The sequence below is a fragment of the Drosophila ficusphila genome, unplaced genomic scaffold (assembly GCF_018152265.1).
Source record: "Drosophila ficusphila isolate 14025-0441.05 unplaced genomic scaffold, ASM1815226v1 contig_286, whole genome shotgun sequence".
Classification (NCBI taxonomy): Eukaryota; Metazoa; Arthropoda; class Insecta; order Diptera; family Drosophilidae; genus Drosophila; species Drosophila ficusphila.
This window is the reverse complement of record NW_025064189.1, coordinates 7,850,324-7,867,196: the sequence shown is the minus strand read 5'-3', so window position 1 is coordinate 7,867,196 and position 16,873 is coordinate 7,850,324. Positions and strand designations below refer to the sequence as shown.

The 16,873-nt window shown below is 43.4% G+C and overlaps 1 protein-coding gene across 1 annotated transcript in view; it reads right to left on the bottom strand.

The window, feature by feature from the left end:
- The window catches only part of LOC108100319, a 44,595-nt gene extending 29,836 nt beyond the window's left edge, over positions 1-14,759 (bottom strand). The window contains exon 1 of the mRNA XM_017204126.2: positions 14,121-14,759. Coding sequence (XP_017059615.1) covers positions 14,121-14,166 — 46 coding nt within the window. The 5' untranslated portion in view covers positions 14,167-14,759. The remainder of the gene's footprint in view (positions 1-14,120) is intronic.
- Positions 14,760-16,873: the final 2,114 nt, after the last annotated feature.

The following is a 16,873-nucleotide window of genomic DNA, read 5'->3' as shown; positions in this document are numbered from 1 at the left end:
CGGACTTCCCATGGGCTTCGGGATCGGGCTTCTATATAGTTGGAATCCCCGCTGAGCTGAGCTTTTTGGCCCGCTTTTGCCGGCGCAACTCGACACACGACAACTCGAACCGATACCAACGGACGGCAATTGCAGACTGAGCCGCGCGAAAAAGGTTTTTGCAAACTGTTGAAAAATCGCACGGAAAATGTGCGAGGCGAAGCACTTGCCGAAGTCCATGGAACAACAACAAAGCCGAGCTTCGTGTCCACATGTTGCTAGCAGCAGGCACAGCGGCAACATTAGCACAGCAGCAACAGCAACAGCAGCAGCAACAACAGCAGCAACAGCAGCAGCAGCAACAGCATCCAGCAGCAACAGCAACAAATGTTGCCAGCGAGGAATGTTGCTGCATGCCAGAAACGTGCGCATGAGAAAATGTTGCTAAACGCTTGCTGGATGTTTGTTGTTGTTTTTATACTCTTAACAAATGTTAATTATACAATTGAGAGGTCGGTTCGGATCTCTAAAATATTTTTATAGAATTTAATCCTGGCGTTTAAGCCTAAAAGAATATCTCTACATCAAAGATCATATTATCTTGAAATTAATTAAATACTAATTCATTAATAATAAGACAATTTCTTTTAAAGGTTTGTGTCATGATTAAAACAATTAACTTTATTTAAATTGGTAAAATGTGTTTTTTTATCATGTGTTACTAGTAATGCAGAAGTTCTCTTAGAGTATCCCATCTTCGCTTTTGAAAACCAATAATCCCATCAGGTTTTTGTTGCTGTTTTTTCGTTTTAGGCGGGAAAATATGTGTGTTCCAGCCGTTGTTATTGTGGCTAGCAGCCAGCTTGTTGTCTCATTTTGTTGTAGCTGCAACCAGCCATGTAGCAGTGATTATTTTGTCAATTGCAGTGACACAAAGGCATCTATCTCTAATGCCGGAGTCACCTCGGCCCCGGTTGCCCCGCCCGTTTACTTAGAGCGATTATTTCGATGTTGTCTTTGTTATTTGGGGGCCAGAGAGAAAGAGGCACTGGAGTGCGGGGAACATGGCTTACAAAGCGGGCTTAAGTAGTTGCGGATTGTTAAGAGAGCTTTGAGGGCATTCAATTGATTCCCATGAATGGCAAAGAGTATTCCCGACGACGACATCAAAGCGCTTCTCTAAATGATTCACTCGCCTGTAACGGATAGCGATAGACGCATATATCCATGTATCCGTAAAATTTACTTAGCTGATTAGGGAATAAGAGGATTATGCAAATGATGGTCACTCAATAAACACAGTGCCATGAACGAGGGGAGGCGTAAATTGAAATTATTTCCAGTTGCTAACAAAAAACAGGCATGCACACGGCTGCCGATGAATGTTTAATATAACACACGCATATTTGATTTTAAATCAATTAAAATTATTTCCGAAAAGAATGCTCCGGCTTTTAAAGAGATTTTCCTGTTCAGACAATGGAATGCATTAAATGTTAGTGACCACAGAACACGAAACATGCGGTGGCTTGTGTTTAACCAACTAAAAACTATTTTATTGTTTTCAGTTGCAGTCGGTTTCCAAAAGGATTTCAAGCCAATTTCCTGTGTTGGTTGTAACGGACCGAAATAAATGCGGAGCCAGAAATAATTAACGAAATTGTGGGCAATTTTTTAATTGGGTAAACATTAGCTTCCCACAGCAGCACAAAAACAAACATCAATAATTGAATCAATTATTCATATTTATGGCGTAGATAAAAGATTTTAGACAGAGTTTCAATATATAATTCTATTATAAGGTAGAACAAAGGCTTTTGAATTCACTAAATTGCATTTAGATTAGTGAAACATGCAAGGGGTTTGCTTCTACTGTTTAGTTATTAAATTACAGATTTTAGTTAACGACGCAATTATAAACCGTCCAATTGAAATTCTGCCATTTACTATAGAATTTAATGCAACCATTAAAGAACAACTTCCAGGCACCATAAAGTAACCTGGCTAAAAAAGGGAAATCGGCAGTTTATAAATTGAAAAGCTGGCCACAAAACGGAGCCAGCAGCTCGCAGCTCTGCAATTGGTTTCCATTTTCTCGTGAAATGAAATGAAACAAAATCAAATGGAGTAGAGGGAAATAAAATCAGGCAACTGTAGCCGCTACTCCTGACGAAATTAACGAAAATCATTTCAGCAGATCCTGGCCCACTCAAAGGGGACTCCCCCTTCCGGAAAATCAAGGATCCAGGAAACCGCCCCGCCAGCATCCATAGAAATGCTGGTAATTAAGCGCTCTTCAGCGGCTCACCAGTGAAAAAATGCTTAAAATAAAAACGGAGCAGGAAAACATGAGAAATAAAACGAAACACAACAAATTAAAATGGAATTTAAGCAGCAATGAAAGGACGAGCCGAGGCAGCAGTCGAGAGCAGTCAGTCAGGACCAAAAAACAGGACCCGGGACCGAGACAAATGCAAACAAGTTCCAACCCAAGGAGTGACTAAAAGCATTTCCGGCTTGGCCTGGCCAAGAAGAACCCAAGGAATGGCCCAAAAGTATTCTAAGGAAGTAAGGTGCCACGCCCACAGCACTGCAAGAAATTAGGGAATTAGTATAAGAAGTGAAAAGCTAATTTGCGGCTTTATTTAAAGACAAAAAGATTAAATTAATCAAAGCATTATAGACCTTCCGACCCGACCTTTCACCGAATACAAATTGGCTACAAGAAGTTAGCTTTCCGGGTAGATCATAAATTCATTGCTTTAAGAATTTATAATGCCTTTAATGCTTCAGGGAATTATATTTTTAATTGAATTAAAATGACGGCATTTTTGCAAAAATTTCTGTGTAAGCCGGGCAAACAAAACGCCTGTTAACAACAACAAAAACTACCACACCGACAAAAGGAGTAGCAGCAACAACAAGTAGGAACAAATTTCTTTATAATATACAAAGGAAATGCCAAGCTGAAAGGCCAAAACGAGCAGACAAACGGGAGAAAGCTGCCGGGCTTTCACCCGGGAAAAGGGAAAATTCGCCAAGAAAGCGGGGTCCAAATGTGACACAAACATGTGTATGCTCAGCTGGTGCCTTGGCAACAACAAAAGGAGCAGCCAAAAGATTACCGAGGGCTCGGGGGGCATTTCCACAAGGCAAAAGGATGCCAGGCGAGTTACGTGCGTTAATAATACGCATACGACACGTTGTACGCGCAAAGGGAAACTCGACTCGACTGCCAGTGACTCCGGCCATACATCATAACGTTGCCGGGAGTAACGTCAACAGGGGGCGGGGAAAACGGTTCAGTGGGCGGCCCCGACCTTGATTACGTTTGCAGCTCCACTGACTTTCCACCGAAGGAGCAAGGAGGAAACGCAGGTCCTTGGCAAACGCATAAAATGTATTTAACACACAATTTATGTCTGCACGAGGCGCTCAAATTTACAGCCCGCAGGCAAGTCGCTGGCTGTAGGTTTATTTTATTAGAGCAGCCGGAGCAAACGGAGCAGCCAGAGCAGCCGCATCCTTCCAGGACTACAGGACTCCTCGCAGGACACCTCCCAGGATTCCCCTCTCTTACGATTTTCCACCCTTCTGGCCGCTTTGTTTGCCAGCTATTTGTTCTACTCGTACACATAAATTGGCCCGCGGGGCCATCAAGCAAAAATCATATGTTTTATACATGGCCAAAGTTGAGCGAACGCTCATGTGCGGGAATAAGGAAAAAGTTTAATAGACTCGACTTTAATATTCCAGATTTCGCCCTTTGCTCGCTGCGTCGAAAACAAAAAGTTTTTATTTTGATTTTATGACTTTGATGTCGTCGCTTTTTTGTGTGCAATTTTTAAGGATTGTAAGCCAAAGTTGACATGGCAAAAGCCGAAAAGGGGGAAAGTTTTATGAAGTCGAACTTTGAGCCCCGGCGGAGGCAATATTAAAAGGGAAAATAAAATGCAATGATATAATACGCAAAGCCATAAACCCTAACTATATTGCGGCTTATTGCTAATGGATGCAATGATTTTAATTCGTGTTGCAGCTTGTTTCCATCTAAAGGATTAAGTTCTTAAATAATTCATAAAGAGTCCTTAACTTTGCACTAAAATTATCTGTCTGCCTACGTAAATGACAGTCGTAAATTAAATAAATTTCAATTATGTTGACATACGAAGAACAGCAAGTTAAAAGCATTCCCGGCATTAAAAAAACTTTACAAAACCACGCAGACAGCTTAAAAAGCCGAAAGTAGAAAAATCTGCTGCTCACATGTGACTTTTTCCCCACGCAGGACAACAAAAACCAACGAAAATAAAAGGGAAAACTTTTAATTTTCCGCAGAATGCTTTGTCGGAACCTTTTCTTACAAGAACTTTTCATTTTTAATTAAATGGCAGACCCAGGGGGATCCTACTCAAACTTACGGCCCAGAGAATTATAGAACAGGAAGACGGGTCCAGCAGCTCGTCTGCGGTCGGAAATTTTCAGATTTTCAGAGCCGGAGAATCAGAGAGCTGGCAAATCCCACAGTTCCACAGTTCCCGTCCCGCCCCCACAATAAAGCTCAATTAGTTAAAGGCGAGCGCGCGCTGCTCAATCAAAAAACCAAAACCTAAAGCTAAAGCTAAAGCCGCAGCAGATTCGAGCGAAATTTCCGCCGCGGCCCACAAATCGTGCATTATTATTTGTTTGTTTGGGCTGCTTATCAGCTGGGCCCCAAAACCAAGATCCAAATTTTCAGTCAATCTGTTAGCTACTGTGGAATTAGAGTTTAAATCAAAAATAAATATGTATATACTTCGTTCAAAAAACTAGAAGTATATCCTTTGAACATAATATTCTGTTTTATTGATATTTTCTTGAAAGAAAAAAACTTAACTTCGCTTAAATTAAAACCTCTGAATATTTTGTATATTACATAAAGGCTCCTTGCTTTTATTTTACCCCCATATTTTCCATTTTATCCCACAGTACCTAGCGAGTTTCGGGCGTAGGGGCAATTGCAGTCACGCATCTCACGAGTGCGCTATTATATTCTCACCTTATGATGACTGACTGCGAGGCAGCCAAACGCGAACCGAAGCTGCGATTGAACTGAAGTGCCAGTCTTGAGAAAAGATAGGCACAATTCCGAGGGTTCTTCTGGGCGAAGGGGGATTCCAGAGGCGGGCAGGGGGATCGGGAACCAGGAATCAGGCGGGCTTGGCAATTGAAAAGCCGCAAACAATAATTGCAGTTACCTAAGCTGAGGCCCAAAAACCGCAGCGATTTTTGTGTGCTGCCCCTGAAAAACAAAAAAAAAAACGGGAAAGGGAATGCGGCTCATCCTGTTCCAAGCTTTTGGGGCCAAGGGGGTTTTCCGGAGGGTTCAGCAGAACGCGAATTAGGCAAATTGTCTGCAATTTCGCGTTTTCTTATTGGGCTCCTCGGTGCCTCCCGATCCGATCCGTGGCCATCGATTGTCTTTGCTTAAATGTTCGTGTTGGGGAAACTGTGTTAAGATTCGCTTGTTGTGCCGGTTTTCATAATTCCGACAGCTCCTCTTGATTCCCCTGGATTCCCGCGGGACTCGCCGCGTTACTTGGGATACTTGGGGTTCACGGGTTCAGCGGGCTTGCACTTGTGTGTCATCCTGTCCCGCGTCCGTTCCCTTCTCCCTTCGCCGTGATCCGATTCTATGCAGTTTGCCCTGCAGCCATTTTTTAGTTGTCGAGGACGACACCCACAACGGGCCCCCCTTTCACCCCACGCCCCACGCCCCTGTTCCTTCCCTGTTCCCGCCGCTGACTGAAGCACCTTCATTAACATACCAACTTGGTATTACCAACTGCAATGCAAAAGGGGGATCAGTGGAGTAGTCGAAAGTATTTCAGGCGGATGAGGGGATCAGAAATTAGAATTTAAAGGAAATGCTAGCCATGAAGTATATATCTTCGGTAATATATAAGCTACCCCCTAAACACTTTATATAGTATTCTTTTTTGTACAGCTAATCCCCCTTGGCTGCCCCTGGGCGGTTTAGGCATTGGGGTTTCGGGACTCCGGAGGAAGGGGCTTTTGCTGGGGAGGATTGCCCGCCTGTGGGCAAGGAATTTCAGCTTCGTGGCTCGGAATTTTCTGTAATCCGATACAATTTAGCGGCTTAAAGCTTCTGCCTGCTTGACGCTCGAGTTTCTCATCATCTTGCCAGCTCGTTGTTGTTCCTGCTGGTGCTGTTATGACTAAGTCCCATGCAACGCCCCCGCCTCCTCCATCCTCCGCCCCCTTGCTCCTCCCCCGACTCCTAGGTTCTCGAAGAAGAGATCCCCAACGAGGCACGCGCTTCGTTCCCTTTTTTTTGTATCCCGCTTTTGCCTTTGTTTTGAGTCCCTGTCAGGGGGTCTCCTTTTGTTGCTTCTATTGCTAAGGTTACGGTGGGGTTAAGGAGGTATAGAGCAGGGAAAAAGATACAATGGTGATTAAAGGCCACTTGAATGAATCTCGCACTTTATCGCTCTCACTATCGCTTTTGTGGAACGTGCATTTAAAGTGGATTTAAAGTATAGCGAACCACTTTAAACATGAATGTTGTTTGATTGCAGATTGAATCCTTGACACCAAAAATTACTGACAAATTCTATGCAAAATCATTGGTCTCTCAATTTCTAAAAGAAAAACAATAGTTGATATAATTACGATGTTTGAACACCCGAGGATAAGTTTTAAAGAAAAACATTCTGTTTTCTTCGGGTGTAGCAAACACATTTGCCTTCCATCAAATATTCCGCAAAATCCGCTTTGCGTTTTCCCCCTCCGCCACTCGCTTTTCCTGCCTCACTCAAGAATGCAAGACAACAAAACGGAATTATCAAAAATAAAACCAAGACGGTGCGAAAAAAAACGCAGAAGGAAGTTGGCAGGGAAATGGAAACAGAGAATCGCAAAAGAAATTGCAGGGGAGGCGTATGCGCAATGCATGTGGGCAAATATCTAAACAATTTCTGCAACAACTTGGCTGACGGCTACGAAAAGGATTACATAACTGAGGTTTTTGAGACGGGGAAATCGGGGATTGGAAGCACCGCATCTGCTGTGGCATATGGTAATTGTTTTTTGTAACAAGTATGTATGTAGCTCCCATCCGGGATGGGAAAATCCCGGCTAAAGTGCGCTCCCCTCGTAATTGCGCTGCTACATAATTATGAACGTGGGTGGTGTACTATACGTACTACAGGGGACCCTTGTCAAGGTCTCCCCAGGAGTTATGCTACATTTAAACTAAATTCACTTCTCTGGCAGGTGGAAAGCCGGCGAGAGTCGAGTGCAAGTGAGAAAACAAGAGGAAAGCCCGCCGCTTGTTTTTCACTTTTTCCACTCGGCGACCCATTAAATGGCAGCGTTTTCCCACTCTAAGTGGGTTGAAAAATTGCATTTAATTCCATATTGAATGCGTGGCCTGCTCTTGTTCTTTTTGTTTAACTTCATTTGCCTTTGTTGTTGTTGCGGCTGCTGCAGTCCGTTAAATATTCATAAAATCAACTTTGGTGGGCGAACGGAATAGAAGGGAAGGGGAGGGGGAAGGGAGCGGGGGGAAAAAGAGAGAAAGGACATTGGCCCAGAGTTGCACACTGAAACGGAACTCAAATATTTGTTTGATTGGGTTTAGTTGCTTTTGGCAAATACATATGAGTGTGCAGTATGAACTATATACGCACACACTCATGTATGCACTGAAAAAATAATAGAAAAATAGTACAACAATAGTGGTAGCCAAAATCTTCAGAATTTTATTCAAAATTTCTGGAAAAATTGTCGAAATATGGAATGTTATACCTTTTTGGGCTCATAAAAACATTCCCAATCGATTGGCATTAAAATCGGAATATTTGTGTTTTTGGCCATTTTTCGCAAAAAAATGATGATGTTACCCCTTACAAAAATCGCGAAAATTGGCCAAAAATCATTTTTTATTAATCGCTCAAAAAGTGATTGGTCTCGTTAGCTTTGGTCATAAGGTGCTCAAAACAGTGTTTGGTTCCGCTGTAAGTCACTATTTGGCCTTATTACAACCGAAAAGCCACTTAAAATATAGTTTGTTTTACCAAAATTGTCAACTGATCTTTTCCAAATCGGTTTTAACAACTAACTAAAGGCTCAGTTAAATTATAATTAAATTGCATTCAATCGAATAGATTGTTGGGGTTCTCTATTTTCCAAAACTATACTTTGTTTAAGTTTTTGGTCGCATCTTGGCCCAAATACCACCTAAAAGCCCATCAAAAAGAGTTTGTTTTCGTTTTATTTGGTCACTGCTTCGTTTCTCTCAGTGTAAGTCCTCAGAAGCAACGGCTGTTTGCCTTGCATGGCAGCATTGAAATATGGAATATTTATCTAATGTGCATCAAACGGAATCCCAAGCAGCAAAAGAATGGAGCATGGAAGCCGAGCCGGCAGCACATGGCCAATGAAGTTGAATTGCTGAGCAGCTCCGACAAAAGGCCACGTTAAGGATATTATTATATTATAAGCCATGGTCGAGTGAGCCCTTCTTGGCTTTAAGCACATTGCAGGGCTTCCTGCAAGACATCCTCATCCTGCTTCCTTTCATGCAAATCACAATTTGTGGAATTTCATAATTTGCTCGCCGTTTTCGAGAAGTGGAGTGGATACAACCCCTAAAAGTGACATTAAATCCCGGGATGGCGCACACCTGCACCAGAGGAAACACACCCGAATCGGAATCCTGTTGCGACTCCTGCTGGAAGTCAATTTACGACCCTTCCCCAGAGGTTGAGTAGCCGACCTGGTGCCAAACGGCACTTAAATGAAGTACTCGAGCCGAGGAGAAGGTCTATATCATGGCTGTATCCCCCTGCAAAGTGCCCTCATGTGTGGGCCTAAAATCAATACCGCTTCAATTACCTGCTTTTTTAAGGCTTCCCCGAACCACTCAGAGTAAACCTGTCACTTTGTCAATTAAATTATAAAAATTATCCGAAGGCAGCGATGTCTGCTTGGCTGGTTAGCATTTCATACGTAACTCACAGAATGTAAATTTTGGTTAAGGTTTAAATTTAGAAGATTATTTTCTTATATTATATATTATTAAAATGTAAACCTTGCAGCAACAAATTTTAATAGTTTTGTTAAACATTGTTTGGTAAGGCTTATGTAGTTATTAAATATTCCCTATCATTTCGCAAGCTACTCGCGGTGCAAGTTTAGATTAGTCAGCATTATTGTATATTTGAAATATAATCCACCTTGCATATCTGACTTAACTTGGCTCTTTTAGCCATTTCTGCCTGACAACACTGACAGAAAACTCCCAGGCCAGACAGAGACACAGACACCCGAGTTCGAGTGACTTGCAGGGGGAAACAACTTCAGCACGTGCTGTCGGCAAACGAGAACCTGATGGAGGAGAAGGAGGAGGAGCAGGAGGTGGAGGAGCAGGTGGAGGAGGAGGAGAATGGGTCTGGCCGAGAAGAGGGGACCCAGTCTCCCTCTTTCTCCCGGTGCCCCCATTCCGATTCCGATTCCACTCCCCATCCTGGCCACCTTCACCTTGGCTGCAATTAATTCCGGTAACATAATCTTCACTTACAACTTTATATGACACTAAATCAGTGCAAAGTGGGAGCTGAAATTGGGGAAGGGGGCAGTATATTAGAGCCAAGTTGAATCGAGTTGAGTTGGCCAGGCGGGCAGGCGGGGATGTGTGCGTTGTGGTGGGCGTTTTCCAGCGGCTTTGCAAGCCCCAATTATGGGCTCACACATGAAATTCAACGCTTTCGGAGACCGAATTTAATTAGTTCCATTTAAAGCGCAAGAGATGCGAAAACACCGACCCAACCGACCAGCAAAACAAAATGCGAGTGCCCAGCGAGCGTTCTTTCCGCATATTTGCACGCCAGCCGATAATTATCGCTGGAAATTCGGTCAGAGGTTGACCCACCCTCTCTGCGGAATCTCCGCCAGTTCATCTGCATGTGGGACCCTCGAATCCACCTGATATATATACTCGTATGCACTATGCTACGAATATGCACTTGCAGATGGAAGAGGAGGGCGTGATCTGCCGCACGCACGGTGCCCATTTCATTTTCACTTCGCCCAGCGGGGGAGCAGCCAACAACAACAAAGACAACAGACAACAGATTGTGCCCCAGATGGCGGAGTCGGATAATGGGGAGGGGAGGCAGGGGGAGGGGGATGGGGCTCCATGTGACTGCCAGACAATTACGTGATCTCTCGAATGCCCATACATGCCACTCTTTGCGGCCCACAATGAATGTTTATAAGCTTCACTTTTGTCGTTGAACAGAGGAGAGAAAAGCGCTTATTATGCACTTGCAGCCGAAAAGTCATATCGTAAAGTATGAAAAAATTATGAAGTGGTCGCATGAGCACGAGAAAGACACTATCCGAAGCATCAACGTTATCTGAAGATCTTGTACGGATTATTTTTTAGCTCGTAGATATATCAACTTAAATGGGAGACAAGCACGCTTTAAAATAAGAAGATCTGCTATTACTTGTAGGAATTGGAATCAAAACATAGGATTGCTATCTCACTTTCAAAAGCTCGCATCTTGTTGTTACTTTCCCATTTTAAACTATCATATAGCCTAGAAACCCCGCCAGCAAGCGTGAAATTTGGGATGAGTTCGCTGAATAAATTCCTCAAAATAGTGATTTCCAGTTCTGGCGATTTCCTGAAGCCATTAGCAATTGGAAATGGCCGTGGAAGACCCACCCGAGACGAGTGCAAGTGAAGCCGGGATGAGATGCATCCCGACAATGGACTGTGAGCCGAGGAGTGGAGGCAACGCCTCATGCTGAGCTCTTAACTTTTCGACATGTTTCACATGTGATGAAGATTAAGTAGAAAATAATTACAAGCTGTTCCTCAAGCGCAGCCAAAGCTGTGTGTGCGATCGCGATCATATCGGAGCGGATCGGATCGGTTCGGATCGGATTGGATCGGGACAACTCTGCGATCGGATCTCGGCTGGCGGTAATTGCTTAAACGGCGATGTCAGTGCGGTGACAGGACGGCGTCATCGGAGTTTAGGAATCCGAAATCTGGAACTGGAGCTCGGCAACCCAGAGAGCCTGGCATCCCAGAGTCAGAGCCAGTCGTCCAGTCGATCATCAATCGTGCGAACTTTCCAGGGGCCCGCCCCCTCGGAACGCGGATATCATTGCATTGCAGTCGACCACGAAGCATACCTGTTCCCAGATCCCCAGATTCCCAGAGCCAGACGCGATTGCAGTGGAGAGAAACCACCGGCCGGCCAGCCGAAAATAAAAGGGCCAAATCAGCGTGTAAGACCTCTTCTTCTGCGGCCATAAATTTTAAAGTAATTTTCTCTTAGCCTCGAATAATTTATGGGAAAATATTAAGCTGCCCCAGATATCCAAAAGCCCGGAGATTCCTAGCTAGTAAACTACTACTACTACCAACTACTTTGCCGCGAAAACTAACCCAAATAGAGTAATTAAATGAGAGCCACGCTTGTCTGTTATCTGCCAGCAGTTGAACTGCGATTATGAAATCCTGGCCCAGGAACCCAGGAACCCAGTCGGCAGTGATCCGCGGTAATTTCGCTTTTGGTGCTCCGAACTGGTGAATTATGGCCAGGCCGTCCTTAAGGTTCGGGTCACGATTATCTGCATACGCAGCCGGCAATAATAATCTCAAAATTGGCGCACTTAAGCCAGGATCCCTCGGCAGGCGTAATTTGAAAGTTATTTCGTTGCCGTTGCTGCGGCGGTGAAATTATTGAGCAATATGCTGATCTGTAAAATCATAAATAAAAATATTTGTACTTGACCGCAGAGCCAGACAAGGATTTTGGATTGGGAATGGGGATTGGGAAGGGGGATCCACCTTCGTCTGCACTCGCTCCATCTTCATCTTCATCGCATCTCCTCCCTCTGACAACTTTTATGTTATTAGGTGAGAGAGTCGCTTTCGGGGCCCAAATCGGAGCTCCGCCAATGCGGAGGATCCCGATGGGTAATCTCGATCCCGCTGTCCGGGATCAGCGGCTCCGGAGCGAGGGACCCCGCCCGCGGCCCAACGATTGATAAAGTCTTTTTATTTACAAGCTGATAATGATGGTGTAGGTGCAGCTTTTGGCATTGCGACGGTTTTTCATGTAATTTATGAGCAATTTGCAGACGATTTTCGAGGTCCCAGCGTCGCGACTCACGGAATTTGCGGGGAGAATGGAAACCCAGACGAATATCTGGGGTAAAAGAAATTCTGGGGAGAGTTACGCGAAAGATCTACCAATGAAATAATGGGAACTAAGCCGCTTATAAAATGTAGTGTCATAAAAAATAAATGAGATGGGAAGACTGGTTAAATAAAATAACCAATTTATTGACTTTATGAAATGTACATATGTTGCTTGTAAAATTTAAGCTCAAGAAAGCAACACATTTAGGAAACAAAAACAAAACAAACAATAAAACTATGTAACTGATGTTACGAAAACCATAAAGCACATGGTATGGTAAGTAATTTAAATTATTCCACCTTGCCCGTGGTCTTGGGTTTCAGAACCTCCGGCCTGTTTACCATTCCAATCCCATCCAGCACGCTTTGGCCGCGCTGACCGAAAACTATTTTGTAATATTGATAACCATCTCGATGGGGAAAGGGCAATGGGGCCCGGACAGGCCATTAAAGTGTCACAACAAAACGCTGAACTCATTTTTTGATACGGCACTGGGCCACAAGAAGCCATAAAACAAGCAACTTGATGGCGAGTTTATAAGGAAGGGCCAGAAAAACAGAAGACCCCGGGCACGAACTAATAACACGAATGCCTAAATGGACGAAATAGCCACGAGTGTCAACTGCGAAAGGGGAACAGAACTTATAGGTAAGCGGATTAGGGGCCACGACTTTCGGGAACGGAACGCCATAAAAAATGTCACTGGCGGAGATCTCCCGGAATCGTGTTAACCATGCTCCGAGATTCTGGTACTACTACCTTTATATAGCGATGGTGGTGTGGATGTCACCTCCAGCTCTTCTCCTCTGTTGTTATTGTTTGTGTCGCTGCTGATGATTGTCATTAACATCAAATTACCACAAGTCAAAGTCATGTTCGCCGGAATAAAACCCCAGAACGAAGAGTGCGGACTCAGACAGATAGTCGGCACTTAGGTGGAAAGTTATGGAGCAGAGGAGAAATGGGAGAACCACAAGAAGAGAAGCGCCTGCGCAACCACAAGAATGTGCGGGGAAAAGGGTTAAGAATTCCGTGGATGCTGGCTCTCTGTTACAGCTTGTTGGCCATCGAGACAAATCTGTTATGACACCTGACTTGGGGTTTAATCTGAAGAAGATAAGGCAAACAACCAGCAATACATGACAAACGGTTAAACGTAAACAAATAAAGTTTAAAAGTGATATTATAACGTGATAGAGTTCATTAAATCAATGGGAAGTTCATTTATCATTTAATATCTGCCAAAATATGCTCGTAAATTTCTAGGGAATTGGAATTATCATAACAAACTAAAACCTTCCATTGAAGCCCTTCGAAGTTCTCCAAACTTGATCCATCCAACTTATGAATCTCTAAAATCTTCGCAGCTCTTCTTTCCGCCAGATCAACTGTTTATTCTTTAAGCTGGATTCCCCACCCCAGTGAGATATTATCTTCGCTACGGTGATCTGCATAATTATGCTAAACACATTAAATTCATTCATAAATCTTTTTGGCAAGCATCATTCACAAAGCGAACACCTCGGTGAGAATTTCGATAGTGAGCCACGGGCTATTATTCATGTCCCGCGGGGCACTCGCTCTCATTTGTATTTGTCCAGGTCTTTTGTGGGTGATAAAGCCCAGATGGGGTTATTTACGATCCGGGGACACTCGCGATCTCGGGCAAGGGAGTCACCGAAATAAAATCAATAAACCAGTCGGTGGCCACAACAACACCGAATCCGAAACCGAAACCGAATTAGAAACAAATATTTTAGAGATGCAAATTATGCAGATGAGAGACGAAACTTAGTGTGGGGCCAGGCAAAATATTCGAGTTTAGTTTGAAATCGAAATTCACCTGCCCGGCGAAATCATATTTTATTATTGCCCAACCGGGGGCGTGGCTTATAGTTGGATAGTTGGACTTACTGCCTGATGAGCTGCTCGATCGCCGAAGACGTTTCCAAAACAACATTTCGGCTGATAAGATCTGTCTGCTGATTGCTGATTGGTTTCGTTATGTGAACACGTTTTGGGCTATGCGGGTGTCTGGTCTATTGCGAAACGCTGTTAACGTTTGACACCCAAGGCATTAGTTATTCGCGCCACCGATTAGCATAAACTTCGAATCACTCACTGGGCAGCTGGACAACTGAGGCTCCCCGGAATTTAGCACACGCGCCACAGAACACAGAACTTTGGGCGATGGTGAAGGCAACGCGGCCGAAAGGCAACTGCAGTTGGCCAACTCAAACGACAAATTGAGACATTAACGCACGGCTTCTGAAGAAAGTTATGCTTTCGTTGCAGTGAGTACACCAATTGGGCCGATTCCGATTTGTTTTTACCACCAAGTAAGTGTCAGGTGTCAGGTGTCGCCGGTGAGGTGTGCTCAATTAGCTACCCGTTTTCTGCACTTCCGTTAAGCGCTTTCCTCGAACGCTCGACCGCTCGAGTGCTCGAACTTCTGCTCGGACTTCTGGCCCGCTCGACGGGTAATTAACGAATAAAAAGCCGCTCTGCTGTTACGAAAAAATCTCCGAGCTCGGCTTAAGCGCTGCCGCCGCTTCTTCCACGCTCCGTGCCACAATAAAAACGAAAAAGAAAATATGTTACACCAAAACGCAGCGCGTCTCAGTCGGCGGCTCAGTCGAAGTCGAAGTTAAAGTCGGCGTTTGCCCATCGCACATTGGGGCCAGTGGGGACATAAAACAGGTGTAAAAACCGATCCGAACGACATACGAGTGTGGATGATAAAGCGCAGGCCAGATCGAGATAACCAAATGGACGGAGACGTGGGTTTTATGGGTTTCCAGGGTGTGGACACAATTAGATGTTCGTAAAAAACTGGCGCTTTATTTCCTCGGTTTTGGAATGGGTGTAAACCTGTCATATAGTGCCAAGAATTATGCGGCGACAAAATATTAATTATTTCACAAACGCTTTGTAAGCATTAATAAAAACTGGCTGAATTAAAAGCCTTACTTGTTTGCAAGGTGACAAGTCAATTAAATGGCTGTTACAACATGAGGCTTACAACATTTGTATTTGTATCTACAGCTCCAAAGAGATTTCTGTATCTTTAGCTCTTAATTGGTTGCTATTAATGAACTGTGTAAGGCCATTTGACTACTGACTTCTGTTAACACAGATAATTAAAATAAATATTAATATTAATACTTGACATACTAAATCGTTTTATTAAACATAAACTATCTCTGTGATATTATTTATTATTTATTCTAACTTTAAGCTGTGAAAAATTTTAATTAGCCAATGCATTTCATATTTATTGCCTAATTTGTGGAAATTTTTTGGGCTGTCATCGAATCCATATTATAAATATTTTTATATTTTAAAAAGCGCACTTAAATCTATTCAAAAAAAAAATTGATTGGCTGAAACTGGCAGTTGATTGGTAAATTGTTTTTAGTTTTTGTTTTTTGGCACCTGGAAGACGGACAGGTTAATTCAGTGTTCGACTGCGCAGTCGCAGCTGACGTCGACTGCGCAGTTGGCTTTGCGTTGGTGGCGGTTCAGTGAATTTCGCTGACTGTAGTGGTTGTTGTTGTTGGTGTTGCTGCTCCAAAATGTGTAACAGCAACTACAACAAGAGCCACATTAACCAACAGCAGCAACAACACCGGCCAGCAATCGTTGGCTCGTGCAGAGTTCATAATGCACGCAACCTGCAAGACAGCCTGCTATTGTTTTTAGCCTTACCTGAATAATTTCGTTAAGTTTTAACTCTTTTTTGCTGCCTGCACATTTATTGCTTAACGCTTTGATGCGTTGACGGTTCCTGCTTTGGCCCAAACTACTTCGGCTTGTTCTTCTTGGCCATCATTTGCCCAGTTGCCTTTCCGTTTGACATATTGCACTTGGCTATCTCCTCCCGTTGGCCCCCTTTTCCCGCTTTTCCCGCTTGTCCTCCTTCTTTAGCCGGCTGTTCATTAAGCGAATCAGCGTAGCGAAGCATAAAGCCAAATTAACATAAACAACTTCTTTTCGACTTCGTCTATATCTACACAGACAATAAGTATTAGATATTATTTAGTTTAGCAAAAGTATTAAAGGTTATAAAGAATTAAAAATATGACTTTCTGTTAATGCTCGCTTTATTATTACCAATTTATCTCCACAAAAGTTTACTTAGCAATCTAAGCTACACCCGTATTATGCATGTTCCTCCTAAGATATAATTTTCTTTCTGTGTACTGCATGGCTAACCGCACACAATCGTACATATGGCCAAGTGCTTCCTCCTCTTTCGGCCATGTCAGGCTTTGTGGCGGAATTAAAGACCCTTTAGTCTCCTATTCTTCTATTGCCGCCATCGCACCGGCAAATTGCTTTTGGTACGCGTCTAATTGGAATACGAATTTCATTTGTACCTAGTTTGTAGATTATACTTGGTAGTTGCTTGTTATTGTGGCCGCTTATTTTTCTCTTCTCCGGTTCGGGGGTTTTTCTTATGACAGGTCATAGTACCAACGGTGATTTGTTTTCTTTCTTCAAATGCTTTTCATGTAAAGTTGTCGATTCACAAAGAAATGGAGCAGCAGGTGTAAAAAATGCTCTATAAAAATACTTTAAAATCGAATTATGGTCTATCTTTAAAGTATAGCGTTAGCTTTTTTTATGGGGAAAAAATTTAAATCCTTTTTAATTGAAAGCACATA